Here is a 15,996-nt window from a genome sequence, read left to right on the forward strand (position 1 = left end):
GAAGCAGCTGCTTAAAGTTAAAAACATCTTAATGATGGATTTGTTTCTTACAAAAGCACAGCTTTTCACTTCATAAGACATTAACTGATGGACTGGAGTGGTGTGGATTATTGTGATGTTTTTATCAGCTGTTTGGACTCTCATTCTGACGGCACCCAGAGGATCCATTGCTGAGCAAGTGATGCAATGCTACATTTCTCCAAATCTGATGAAGAAACAAACTCATCTACATCTTGGATGGCCTGAGGCTGAGTACTATCTGAGCAAATTTTCATTTTTGGGTGAACTATCCCTTTAAAGGGTTACTCCACCCCAAAATGAACATTTTGTCATTAATTACTCACCCTCATGTCGTTCCAAACTCAAATATTTTTTGATGCAAAAAAAAGTATTCTCATAGCTTCGAAAAATTATGGTTGAACCCCTGATGTCACATGGATTATTTTACTGATCTCCTTGCTACGTTTCTGGACCTTGATCGTGGTAATTCCATTGCTGTCAATGGAGGATCAGAGAGCTCTCAGAATGCATCAAAAATACCTTAATTTGTGTTCCGAAGATCTCACGGGTTTGGAACGACATGAGGGGGAGTAATTAATGACAACATTTTAATTGTGGGGTGGAGTTAAGAGTGAGAAATACTGATGAACTGATGAAAATATGAAATATAAAAGTGAAAGTCTCTAAAGAAAGTTTATGAGCAAATAATGACTAAAATGTCAATCTGTTCCTCGAACAACTCATATGACTTAGAAAAGAACACTGTAGCACAGAAAAAGATAAAATGCGTGCATGAAGATAAAAAATAACAGCATGAAGCAACACGAGGGTGAGTAAACAGACAAAAGTGTCACTGCCAGTGAACTATTTCTTCAGTCTGTATGAAGTATAAGAATATGTGATCATGAGAATGAACAGATGAAGGGGAGTTTGTTATTAATATCCATTTTCTCATTACTCTTTCATCTCCCTCATCTCAGTGCCACACATATTAATAACAAGCATTCCTGTGGATTCAGAGCGCTCACACACAAATCTTTCATTCAGCACACCGGTCTGGAGCTAAAAGAGCCTTTTTTTCATATTTTGAAAATTTGATTCCCAAATGTGTAGGCTAATTCACATTCACAAACAAATGTTTTTATTTAAACTCGCATCTCATTGGCTAAAGAGAATGTTTAAAAAACACAAACTTGTAAATCTGTGCTTCACAGAAAAGTCTGCAAATATGCATATAAATTTTTGTGACTCATAATATATTTGTTTTATCTCTGCATGCAAAACCTGAACAGAGCAGAAGAAACCACACTCTGTCGCCTCTGCTGCAGGATTTACCCAGATCCACAAACACCATCATCACACACCAGACAACAGCAACCCTCAACACGGCCATGCTGAGCTATCTCTGGAAGAAAAATACATTAGAACACCATGGCCTGAGATTCATTTCACAAAACACAAGGTATTTCTGTCCTTTAGATGCCTTGAACGGGGAGACTGATTCACTTTGGAGGGAGAGCAGCACTTAAGACACCAAGACCTCCAAAACACGCAACTATCTGACCTGCATTTAATAACATTTATAGTTATTAGATTATTATATTTAAATCAACTGGATTTTTCAACCATGTTATCATGAAAATAATCTGATCATTTAGAAAAGATTGAAAAAAAGTGAATAACTAAATGCTGTCCAAATGTTTGCAAGGAAAAAATTCAGCAAGGATTCATTAAATTGATCAAAAGTGACAGCAAAGACATTTATAATATTACAAAACATTCTATTTCAAATAAATGCTGTTCTTTTGAACTTCTATTCATCAAAGAATCCGGAAAAAGTTTAATCAGTTAGCAATAGTCGTACTAATCAAGCAATAGTAGTACTTGCCATAGTGCAGTTTGGTGATGTTGGACATCAGCTAGCGGTTGAAGAGCACAATTACTCCCACAGACGTCATCTTGACATTTGAAAACAACACACGAGCCAACATCTCTCTCAAACATGTCTCCTCACCTCCATCTGCTTTCATTCATGCTTGAGCGCTGCAGAGACTCATTTACATGCTCCCCAAAACCGCAGCTCAGCACCGGAGGACATTTCAGCAGCGCTCTCGCCTTCCGGTGAAGAGCCCAACAAACACTCGCTCCTCGTCCGTTCAGGCAAAACATCTGTTACTGCGAATGCCAGAGTCACAGCAACAAGCTGTTAACAGGTGCCCTTTTCACCACCCGCGGCCCACACCCAACATCCCAGCAGACTGATCACAATTCATAATTAATGCTGAAATCATGGGCTTTTCTTCACTTGTTAGCTGTGAGCTCTTACAATGACATTCAGGTCCAGTCTCTGAGCTGATTTCTGCTGGGAAATGTACCTAAAAGTCCATATTGGTTCATCCTTTTGACTATAAACAATCTCTATATTTAAGATTTTTTCCAAACAGTCAGTGCAGTAAAATATATTCAAAAGAATTAATGTAATAATCTAGTCCATACAATAGTTTTTCCACACAGTTTTTCACCAAATTAACAAGAAAATTGGAGTGATAATGCAAATGAATCAATAACACAAGAGCTTTGAATCGATTCATTGAAGTGAACAAACTGATTGATGGAAATAAATTGAATTGACAAACCATTTTTAGGAAATGTAGAGGTCAATTAAAAAGCACGTGATATTTACAATGCTGAATTTTAAGCAAAATTATTTTGAATATATTATTGATATTTGTATAGTGCATCCAGATAATGTAGATTGAATGCATTATAAAATGTTATAAAAATACGTAAAAATGAATGAATGAATAAATAAATAAAATATTTTCTATATTAAATATAAAAATATAGGAAATAAGAAAAAAAGGACATTGTGCATCCAAATACTGCAGATTGAATGCATCAGGGAAAACCGTTCTAAAATTAATAAATTAAGAAAATATTAAAACATTTTCTATGTTAAATATAAATATATTGAACATTTTCTATTAAATATAAAAAAAATAAGACAAAATTAAGGAAAGAGTTCAATAAAAAGTTTTCTTTAACTAAATATAACTAATGTTTTGAAGTGAAAATTCTTCATAAAACACTGTAGCTGTATAATTTGGTTGCAATCTTATGTGTTCCTAATGGACTAATGGTGTTTGGTGTGGATTAATGAAACTCTACAGAGCACGGCTTCACTTCCAGGCAGAAACCTGCAAACAATCGCTAGTGATCATGGGGAAAGCAGCAGGATAATCTATCAGAAACCCTGCAATACGGAGGTCTGAAGCAGCTAACATTTACATCTTAAGAAGCATTTGCCATCTTCTGATAATGCCAACCCCTCAGAGGATGCCAACGCTCAGACAACATACAGAATTACCAAATTTTGCCATAAGTTAAATATATTAAGGTTCTGCAATATATAAATATATTGTGGAAACTTAATTTCCTGCAGAGCTGCTTTGCAACGATTTGTATCGTAAAAAGCGCTATACAAATAAACTTGAACTTCTGCCATGATGGAGTGTCTTCATGACATCATGACCACTGAACAAGTGTTTTCTGTCTCTTTCACAGCAGCTAACCTGATAATGTCTGCAGTGCTGACTTAGTTTAATTTCCATGCATGTGACATGACTCTGTCTGTCTGCTCAGATTCCATTGTGATGATGTCGGGTGTGAGAGAGAGAGAGAGACTGTAAAATATTCAGTGTATACACCTCACTCGACCAGCAAACCACAGCGATTCACTGACGCTAAACAGAAAATGTCAGATCTAAACACTACACACACTTGAAAATAAGTCACGGAAGCAGTTTCTCATCTCTAAAGCAAGCAGAGAGTAAAATAAAACTCTTTAAACACATCAAACAGTATCATAGCCTATCAACAAAGTCTGGCTCACAATGTTCGGGTTTTAATTGCCATTTAGAGACAGGTTTATCTAAAAGAGATTCGAATCGTAATACTTGTAGAATCGAAATTCTTAAAATCGCAATACATATCGTATCGGCACCCAAGTATAGAATTGGGAGGTAGGTGTATCATCCCATCCCTAGTAATAATAATATGTTAACAAATATGATTATTTATTTATTATATCTAGACCTCGTCATATGCATATTGTATAAATGTCACTCGATTTGTCAAAAATGTGCCTGTGACTTTCACCTCATCAAAAAATCTGAATCATTACACAGAAACACACACGCAATAATATAAAAGCACACTGATAAAAATGTGCTTTTACTCGCTGAAGCTGCAAATGAATTCTGGCATTTAATTGGATCTTGCGATTTTCACCAGTGCTTTCTAGTTTTGTATGCAGACGGTCTATGAATGGACTGTGGGTGGTCCGGGATGAGCCGTCTGAGACACAGACTACACATCACTATATTCTAAACAACTGACACTCATACACCATCTTCACTTTGAAGAGCCATATGAAGAACACACCTGGCTGTTACTGTACAGTATGACACCTTCACTGCAGCGCAGCAGAAACACATTCAGCATATACTGAAGGAAAACGGCTCGTCATTTACTCGTGTCGTTGAAAAGTGCATTTCTCCTCAAAAGGGAAACAAAAGAGGCTCTTCTATAAAATAAAAGTTAATGAGGATGTTGTCAAGCTACAAAATGACAATAAAAGTTTCATAAAAGCAGTCCATATGAAACCTAATCAGGTTTGGAACAGCATTAGCTTCAGTAAATGATGGCAAATCTCATTTTTAGGAGAACTATTCCTTTAATATTCCCTGTTTGCTCCTGGGGACTCGTTGTAAAACTCTAGCTTTCATCAGACAGACGTATTAATACACAAACGCCTTCATAAAACAAGACTATTGCTTAACATTAATAATACAGAGCAGCCCATAAAACTGAGCACATAAGAGTCATGAACAAACCAAACATGTTTAATCTACAGCAGGCCCCTGGAGCGTTTCAGGACGGGGCTAAAAATAGTATATTGTGCGGCAGAGAAAGCAGGTAGCAGTCGTGGCCTCGGGGAATGTGACACGGCAATGACATCACGCATGTCCACCGGCCCGCAGGCGAACACGGACCAAATTCACCCACATCAGACTTATAGATGTACTATAGGGAGGACACTGCCAGCATCTTCTCATATGTGGACATATAAAGAGAAAAATGCAACTCTCTAACACACACTGCTCTCCTTCTAACACATATTTAACACACAGTATCCCATTATCATAAATCACTTGCATAAACTGGGCATAACTTGATTCCTTGCTAATTATTGAGCTTTGCAGATCAGATATTAGCGTTTGACATCATTAAATCCACACAGCGTGTCTCCAGGGAAATAAACAACACACATAAACTACTAGGAGGTGGTTCGGTTAACATTTAAAAGCTGTGGTGCTGCTCAACAAAAGGTCATTTTATCGTTCAGTCGTTTGTTTTCATCACAGATGTCATGAGTGTGTGACAGATGTGGCATTTATAAGCTGCAATAAACATGTCATGAAAAATATTATGTAGGGGTGTGCGACATGACCATTTTTGATTGTGGACTATTAAAATGTCTCCACGATCTGCTTTTGAAAAAATATCATAGTATCGTGCTACAGCAATGCCTCCGTCCCAAATACTGTACAACGCAACATAACTTCACATCAAATGTTAACTCTGCAGTAGAGTTACTCTCACGGGACACTGCACTTGTGCTGCACAACAGAGGTTTACTGTTAAAATTAAAAAGAAAACAAATGGGATTACTCCTTTAAAAATAAAGATTTATTAATATTTATTAGTAGTAGTAGCACTGAGTCTTATATTCTACCACAGTTTCTGCACATTAAACTAAACTTTATTTTGACGGGTTGCAGGAAGTTGCAGCTGCTGTGTATCATGTGATATGATGGTAGTTTTCTCAAATTAAACGGTAAAATGTTAATGAAGTGACTCGCAGATATTCCTGTGTTATCATCATCATATAGTGAGACGGCCGAAGATGAAAACACAGAGAGCGTCGTCTGCGCTTTAGTATGAGTGTAGTAAACAAAACAGTGCTTCGAGCCATCCGACATTCATTCATTCATTCATTGCGGAAATCCTGGAGCCTTATGCGTGATGTCAAATGCTTCCACAGATTTATAGTATTACTATAGCATTTCACCTGAGCATTATGAATCACGCGTATGGCTTTGTTCTTGGTTCTCATCAACAGTATCTTCGCCATGATAAATGAGGGTGACATCTAGTGGAGAAGACTAATGATAAGAATCACATTAATCAGATCTTGTTTTAAATGCGTGCGGAAATAAATACCGTAAAAGATCGATTCGCGGCTTTTGAGAATCGATATCGAATACTGAAACACCGTCTAAGCTGTTCGCCAATCACAATGCACTGGGACAGCCATCCAATCACAACACATTTCGTTTTTCGGAAGGCGGGCCTTCATCAAACCCGGAACTAATCGAGTCGTTTGTGTCAGACTGGGGAGAAAGGTATTGTAATAATGTAAATTATGTGAAAGATAATGCGATTTTCGAATCACCAAGCATGAGAGCATGTTCTAGTACACCCCCAAAACAATATCAAGACTTTGTAAAAGAGCATCATAGGATCCCTTTAAAGCTGCACTGACACAATCTGTATTGTATAAAGCGCAATATAAATATGCAATGAAGACTAATATGAACCAATATGCATACTGAGTATATTTTGTCCATTATATTTCACCTCATTATCATCGCTCTCTCTCTATCATTTACAAATACGTACCCAGACAGTAAATGTATTACATGACGTGTGTGCTTCTACACAAAGGTGGTTCATTCAGCACTGAGTGTCCACTCACTTTCATTCATGCAATTCTCCTCACTGACCGTTTTAAGAAGGCAGTGCCGTTCACATATCCGGCAGCATTCATGAATTAGTCCCTATGGGCCTCAACTACCCGCATGATCTCCATCACAGCCAATCAAGTCCAATCAGCAACCTTCTCTGCTTAATTAACGAGCTGTGTGAGGTAAGTGGTGGGTGGCAGGTATGAATATGAATTCATAACACGCTCTGCTTGCGCAGAAATGTTCAAAACTGTTTAATTTTCTATGTAAATGCCCTCTCTTTGAGTAAGAGCAAAATATCAATAAGCAATGCATCTCAACTACTCTTGCTTTAGGACATCAAGAGAAGGGATTCAACGAAATGTCCTTAAAAAAATAAACATGCACTGCAGTGACCCAGCAACATGCAAATTTAACATCACATAGACAGAACAGAAAAAAACTAAAATTTGGTTTCTAAAAAGTCTCTTTAATGTTGATAGTTTCATGCTTTTGGCACACAATAAATCACTGCACTTTGTTAAATAAGGTTATTTTTGCAGCTATATTAACTATAATCAATAACAGTGTTATTATATGTATTTTGTATTGTTTTTTTCTGCTGTCTGTGACCATTTAGAAAAGGCTTGAACCCATTTTTGGGTCTCAACTAACCAGTTGAGAATCAATGAACTAGAGAACTAAAGCAGAAGAAGTTTTTAATCCTCACGTTTATGACACATCTCAGCATGGAAATGGCTTCAAACAGCCCTGAAACACAGAGCTTCATAACTGTCTGAAGTTCTTACATAAATATGACATCATCTAAGGGCCAGTGTCAGATTTTAGCAGGACTTTTCAAGAAAACGAACGCAGTCTACCTGCGGGACAGGAGTTTCAGTGATAAACTTTGTTCTGAAGCATCTCGTGAAGCCTCGGAGGTTTTAGTTCGAGATCTCGAGAGGCAATCACAACTTTGTAAACAATATTTATGTCCTCCATTGGATTATTTTTGATGGCGTACCTCTCAAAGTGAATTCTCTCCTCAGAAGCTCTTCAGACGCAAGAGCAGACCACACAAGAGACACAATTACTGAGATGAAATTAAGTTTCTGCACAGATATGAAGAAATCAAAGCGACCCAAACTATCTTTTGGAAAGCCATGACAAGACTGCATCTTCTCTACTTCCTGTCTGGAGATGCAGGTCAAGGCGACCCGTGAGTGTTTGTGTACGACTGAACCTCATATGAACTACAGATCATCATTCAAAAACAAGAGGGTTAGAATATTATAAAAAGAGAGAAAAGAGTTAAAAGCCCTTAAATTTAAAGAGATAGACAGACAGACAGACAGACAGACAGATAGATAGAACGACAGACAGACAGACAGACAGATAGAACGACAGACAGACAGACAGACAGACAGATAGATAGATAGATAGATAGAATGACAGACAGACAGACAGACAGACAGATAGATAGAACGACAGACAGACAGAACGACAGACAGACAGACAGACAGACAGACAGATAGAACGACAGACAGACAGACAGAACGACAGACAGACAGACAGACAGACAGATAGAACGACAGACAGACAGACAGACAGACAGAACGACAGACAGACAGACAGAACGACAGACAGACAGACAGACAGACAGAACGACAGACAGACAGAACGACAGACAGACAGAACGACAGACAGACCGACAGACAGACAGACAGATAGAACGACAGACAGACAGACAGATAGATAGACAGACAGATCGACAGACAGACAGACAGACAGAACGACAGACAGATAGAACGACAGACAGACAGACAGACAGACAGATAGAACGACAGATAGAACGACAGACAGACAGACAGATAGATAGATAGAACGACAGACAGACAGAACGACAGACAGACAGACAGACAGATAGAACGACAGACAGACAGACAGATAGAACGACAGACAGACAGACAGATAGAACGACAGATAGAACGACAGACAGACAGACAGACAGACAGACAGACAGACAGATAGAACGACAGACAGACAGAACGACAGACAGACAGACAGATAGAACGACAGACAGACAGAACGACAGACAGACAGACAGAACGACAGACAGACAGATAGAACGACAGACAGACAGAACGACAGACAGATAGAACGACAGACAGACAGAACGACAGACAGACAGACAGAACGACAGACAGACAGACAGACAGATAGAACGACAGACAGACAGAACGACAGACAGACAGACAGATAGAACGACAGACAGACAGATAGACAGACAGAGACAGATACATAGATAGAAAGTGATTCAAATCAAAGACATGCAGACTATCTGCTAAAGAAACAAACAAGTCACCAAAATAAAAATGAGAGGACTAAAAACATGTGATCTGCTTTTTATCAGAGGTGTAGTTTCAGTGAAACAGAGAGCTGCTCATCTTCAATATGACACAATAACGTGCACCGTTGGTCATAAATAAGGAAAGCCAACAAAATAATTTCAGTGTCTCAGGAAAAAATAATGCAGAGAAAAGCATTTATGCGTGGTAAATATTCTCCAGTTAGCCCCTGGATATACATAAAATGACTCTGAAATAACTCCGCTGTTTAAATAATGTCACGACCGAAGGGCAAAAACCAAAACACTCTCACCCTTCTGGAGAGATTTACAGGCCATTAAAGCCCAACAGGATGATACAGAGGAAGCACGAGTGTGTGTGAGATCTACTGGAGTGTTTACAGAGACCCATGACAGAATGTGTGTGTGAAAGCAGCTCTCATTAAGAGCTGAACTCACATACACACACACAGTGCGAGAGCTTTAATGAACACATGATGGATGCAGACCTCTCCACTTTACAGCGCTGCTCAGGAGGAAGTTCACAACCTGCAGAAAACATGCAGAACAGCTTCAGCAGGAATGCTCAAAAAGAAGCTTCAAAGGCCTGCTGAATCAGTTCTTTTGGCATTTCTGGTCCTAGTTGAGATCAGAGTTGGAGTTTTGCTTGGGTCTTGGTCTAAGGACTGGATCTGGCCTGTGAACACAAGCGCTTCTAGCTGAGCAAGCTCATTTTGTGTTGTTGTGTTATAAAATCTCAATGCATAATGCAGTCAGTGTTTTCTTTCAGGTAGTTCAGAGATAAACAATATTAAAATTCTGCCTGATACTAATAAGTCAATAAATCAATTATTTTTATTATTAATTATGATGGTGTACTTCTACCCTATTTTGCCTAAATTAATAAAAAACAAAACAATACCAGTATTTTATTTTTACTGCTGCAAGTGAATTTAGGCTTAAAACATTATCATGTTCAGTATGACTTTTTAACTATTATTTCTGAAGTAGTATTAATCATTAAACATTAATATTACATTATTATCACATTTTATTATTAAAGATTTTAAATGAGTGATGCAAATGTTACTCTGAATGTAACATAACTAAAAAAAATAAATAAATAAATAAATAAATAAATAAATATATATATATATATATATATATATATATATATATATATATATATATATATATATATATATATATATATATATATATATATATATATATATATATTTATTTTTTTATTATTATTTTTTTTTTCATTTTGACATTAACTAAAGATTACATTTAACAGTGTTTCTCTATTAAACATCTAATAGTTTTATAGTAATTAAATTATTATAGTTTTAAATGTGTGATGCAAAAGTAAATGTCAAACTCTGCAACAAAAAATGCTATGAATGAATGAATGAATGTTCATTTTGAGATTTGCCAAAGATTTAAGAGTGGTTTCTATTAAACATATAATATTTTTAAATTGATATAAAATTATTTTGGCTTTAATTGTGTGATGCAAAGATCAGTGTCCAACTCATTATGTAACATTAAGTAAAAAATATTTAAAGAATTTGCTAAAGATCACATTTAACAGTGTTTTTCTAATATTTTGTACTATTATGTTGAATTATTATTACATTCGATTTAATTATTATATTTTTAAATATGTGAATAGGTAAATGTGTAAAAAAATTCTACAATGTGCTTTTCTTCATTGCTTTGTTCTTGACAGCAGTTTTCTGACTCAACTCCTGCTCAACAGTTTTGGAGCGCTCTGACTTCAGGTGACGAGGAAACAAGTGTGTGTTAATAAATAAACACCTACCACACTTTCAGTCAAAAAGCTGAAAGTCTGGCAGCAGGACAGAGTCATTTACCATCATTATGAAGTACACACACACTGGGGCTAATTATGCATTATTAATGCTATTAGTGAAGCACGCTGACTAATTCCACATGGCACTGTTTGCTTTCTTCCTTCAGCTACACTTTTACTGAATGTTTGGGAGATGAGGCGTGAGAACAGGTATTTACAGGCAGAGCCGCCACATTCCCAGGAAGGTTGGGAAGCCTTGGGAATGCCGAGAGCTGTTTAGCATCCCGCTGATCTCTGCAGTCGTATCCGCTTATGAAGTCGGAGATACAGAGACCTGCAGGCCGTCAAACCATAATACTGCCTTCATGGTTCTCCAGGGAAATGCTTACTTACGAGTTCGGAAATCATAATTATGAGTTCAAGAGTTATAAAACATTTGATTTAAAAACATTTTATGAACTGAAAATAATTAAAGAGAAAACCCAAACCTAAATAAAGTACTAATAACAAATAATTACACCTGTGCATGTGTTAAAACACTCCCCTCGTGCAGAGTTAAAGTGCAAATTCATTGGGTTTATAAATGGTTTCCTCTTTGGGATTCAGTTGTACACTGAATTAAAGCCATTTAAAAGTCTGTGTAAACGCAATTAAAGTATAAATAAAGTATTATCTGAAAAATGCTAAACTATAAACTATTGGTGTAAATAATTTTGTGCAACCAAAAACATCCCACTTGTTCACAATTTATGGTGATTATTCGTGCAACAAAATAGAGACATCAGAAGTGCAGCAAGCCTTTTCATGTGAACACATAGAATGATGGGAAATACAGTTGAGTCACACAAGCCTGATGCTTCAGATACTGGCTAAATGAGCAGAGAAAATGAAATCATAATTATGATGAATATCAATGATCTTTCACCATGCTTCTTTAATTGCCACGTACTTAACTGGGAAAGTCTTGGCTGACAGAAAACCTTGAGTTCGTCTCGTGAATATGATCATTTCAACATGACTCGAAGGCGATGTTAAACTGGAGCCTGTGGGAATGTGTGGAGATGCTATATATAAACGCTCTCAGGGTTAAAATAACATGTGACAGACCCCCATGTTAAACAGTGTTGACCTGTATATGTGTGTGTGGAGGTAAAGCTGAGCTAACTGGGGTGCGTCATTGAGATATGACAGATATGCAGTAAATAAACCAGGCCATTATACTGGTCCAACATCCTGAACTATTCACACAAATCTAAAGCATTTCACTTACAATTACTAACCAACACAAAGAGCACGTTCAGAACGTCACATCAAATATATGCCAAAGAAAACAATGTAGTTTGCAAAATGAGCTTGATTTCCAGAGTGCACAGAAAATTAATTAAACCCAATTGTGTGTAGTGATGCACCAAAATTATTTTTTTACCAAAACACAGAACTTAAGGTTTTCATTTCATCGAAAAATAAACAAAAATATTTTTTATTTAATAATCAATTAATTCATTGAATTTACTTCATTAACAATCAAATAAATTGCATAGAAACACTACAAATTGCACATATTTAGAAAGAATAATTAGAAAAAATATTAATATTTAGAGATCAGTGTTGCCAATAATATTAATTCTATACCTATAATTACTAAAGCTCATTTAACCATTCATTTTAATGATTGCAAATGTAATGCAAAAAAAATGCTACATTTAAATGAAGCCATTCTACCAATATTCCTGATAAACTCTGATAAAAAAAATTATATTTAGATTTTTTATAACAATAATAATAACACTAATAATAATAAATTATTTGTATATTTATAATTACACTTAATGATAGCAAATGTAATAAAAAAAAAGCTAAAATGCACCCAATAGTAATTCAAAATTCTATAAAATATTTAATAATATTTAGATTATTTTAATATATTATATTAATGATGCTGTTATTAATAGATTGATTAAGATAAACCGGAGCAATGCACTTTTTCCATCAATGATTTTGGCTCTCCAAAACCATTTCAGCCGAAAGGGAAAATGTCTAAAAATTGTCAGTGCATCACTAGTTGTGAGACATCAGTATGAATCTACAGCACCACAGCAAAAGAAATCCTACTTTATACAGTACTTTACAGTTCATAAGCATCAGCTGTCACTCCTGCCGAGTCACCCGTCTCTGACGTCATGTGAGAAGAGAGATACAGTGCTGTGCCACAGACGGCTGGCATTCGACTGGCGCCACCCTGCTGCACACAGCTGTTTGCAAAGCTCTGATGTCTCACGCACTGCTGTGACCAGCACAGTCCAGTGTCCAGTGATACGCATCTAAAGATACACACAACACTGCCAACCCTTCAGCAGCCCAGCACAGAAACTGCACTACACACTACTGACAACACACATGCATGCACACACACAGTTTCTGTTATATACAGTGAGTTTATACTGCACATACACACATATGCAATTATCTCGATTCAAAATGCATGAAGCAAATTTAATGATGCATATGCTGCTTTGCTTACACAGCATAAGGATTTCACCAAAAGAGATATTTAGACATCAGGGTGGCCAATATTGTGCTCATATCAATAAAATAATTTAATGATAGCAAATGTAATGCAAAAAATGCTAAAGATACTATAAAATATATTAAAGATATTTAAAAAATTTAATATTTTGATTTTTTTAAAGGGGTCATCGGATGCCCATTTTGCACAAGCTGATATGATTCTTTAGGGTCTTAATGAAAAGTCTATAACATGCTTTGGTTAAAATATCTCAATGGTAGTGTAAATAAACACCTTTTTAAACCTGTCAAAATCAGCTCTGTTTTCAGCAAGCCATTATAGTCCATGTCCCTTTAAATGCTAATGAGCTCTGCTGACCTTTTCCATGGGGTGACGAGCACTACTGTTTACTTTAGCTGCAAAACTAACTAGTACATTATTAGGAAAGGCGATTTGCAAAGATTCATAAAAAACCCTTATACTCACTTCTTCTGTAGGTGAGGCTGGATCACGAATGATTTGCATGAACATAGATGCATTTCTGTAGATCGGGGATCGGAGCATTCACTTCAAAGCGAAAGTAACGTTAATCCTCTGCATCTTCAGCGGCTCAGATGTCAGAATAATACATCATTTATATTTACATTTAGTAGTAGTAGTAGTATATACAATAAAAATAAATTATATAATATTTAGAATAGATAACGGACCATTTTAGATCTGAGCATAACTAGAAATATGTATATTTACTACAGAAATTTATGTTCAATACTTCATTTACTCATCGGTGACTGTGGGAGCCCTGATGTCTTCAGCAATCTTCTACTCTAACCAATAAAAACCAACCAAAAAACTTGATTCTGCCAGCAAACATACGTCTCTGAAGTGAATAACAGCACGTGTCGTCACTCACCGGTCGCACCGCCAGGAACCTTCCTCAGCGACGACATGATCGCATCTCCAGGAACACGAGGACCCTCCACATACTTGGGCTTTCTAACGGGTCCTTCAGAACGGAAAGAGAAACAAAGAGACGCGTGTAATCAATCGGACCTCGATCAGTGACAGATCTTCCAGAAAGGTCTTGTGTGAGGGTTATGAGCGGTGAGCTCAGGCTGCCCATGCCAGCTGCAGCAGCAATCTCCACAGCTCTGGGAATGTAAACTACAGCAGGAAACCAGCGCTATTTAACTCTTAGGACACGGGTGTGAGATCTGTGTGATAACGTGTGCGTTTCTCTTGCCAAATCTGGTTCTCTTGAGCATGCATACATGACAAAAATACTGTGCTTCCTCTACAAGGGCCTCAGAGTCTATTTAAAGATATGAAACGGCATTCCCAAACAATTTTACTTACATAACGTGAAGCAGAATAATACATGTACGCTCGGACTTGATTTTATCAATTAATAATTGACTGGATCACGAAAAGTTACATACCAGAATAGAGTCTAAACTACCGTTTTTGAAAAAAAGTCTCTTCTGCTCACCAAGGCTGCTTTTATTTGATCAAAAATACAATACAAATTGTGAAATATTATTACAATTTCTTTGCAAATATATTGTAAAATGTAATTTATTGCTCTTGATCAAATCTGAATCGTTCAGTGTTCATTCTAATATTGCTTTTCAGAAACCGACACATTTCCTTTCAGGAGTTTTCTGATGAACAGTTTAAATAAAAAAATACATTATTTTGATAATATTACATTAATATATTATTAAATGATAACATTTAGAACATAAGTAGAAATATAAAATAAATATTAATATTAAATATAACTAAATAATAATAAACAACAATACCAAACTTTTTAATGTAGTGTTTGAAGGAAGTCAATATATTTTAATAAGCATTTTTTAGGACAACACGCATAGATAAATCAAGCACAATACGACCAGAAACATATATTAAGAGAGAAAATTGGGTCATTTTTCATTTCACTTCTTACCTGCTGCCACTAATAGCCTAATTACAGCAATACTAATGTCGATTACACAAATACACAGCAACTTTTGTCCAAAACAACGTGTAAGAAAACAGCCTCAGGTTTGAGATGAAAGACATCTGACACACAAAAGGTTGTGCCATCCTGAAATTCCTCTTGGTTGAGCGTATAAAAGAAAGCGCCCTTCAAATCCTGCTCGACCCCCATAAAGCTTGTAGGTTTAAGTATGTTCCTCTGTTTATCATGGAAAACCCTGGTGAGATCAAAGACCCCGGCGGCCCGTGTAAGATCTGACCAAATAAAGTCATGGAGTAAAGAGCAGCCGCTGGCGACGGGAGCCGTTAAATCTAGCGGAGACATGCATCAGGCTTCAGCGCCGTTACAGAGATTCATCTCCACTCTGCACCTGCATCACTTTGACCTTCAGGAAGCAAACACAGCGCTCACAGATGACAAATGAAACGACCAGGTGCGTAAAGACAGACATAAATCAGAGTTAGATGTCTTCAACTCATGAAGTGATGATTCAAGTGAAGGTGTTAAAGTCAACATCAAATCATAACTGAAGCTATTTATTTTCTGCATGCA

The 15,996-nt window shown here is 36.6% G+C and overlaps 1 protein-coding gene across 3 annotated transcripts in view; it reads right to left on the reverse strand.

Annotated features, from left to right (window-relative positions):
- The window catches only part of LOC306877059 (protein TANC1-like), a 148,757-nt gene that overhangs the window by 77,475 nt on the left and 55,286 nt on the right, over positions 1-15,996 (reverse strand). For 2 of the 3 annotated variants that reach the window (XM_079428586.1, XM_079428587.1), the window contains exon 4: positions 14,374-14,466. The exons of the other annotated variant lie outside the window; for it this stretch is intronic. In XM_079428586.1, coding sequence (XP_079284712.1) covers positions 14,374-14,466 — 93 coding nt within the window. The remainder of the gene's footprint in view (positions 1-14,373; positions 14,467-15,996) is intronic. 3 annotated transcript variants of the gene reach the window in all.

Source organism: Barbus barbus (assembly GCF_936440315.1).
Source record: "Barbus barbus genome assembly, chromosome: 11".
Classification (NCBI taxonomy): Eukaryota; Metazoa; Chordata; class Actinopteri; order Cypriniformes; family Cyprinidae; genus Barbus; species Barbus barbus.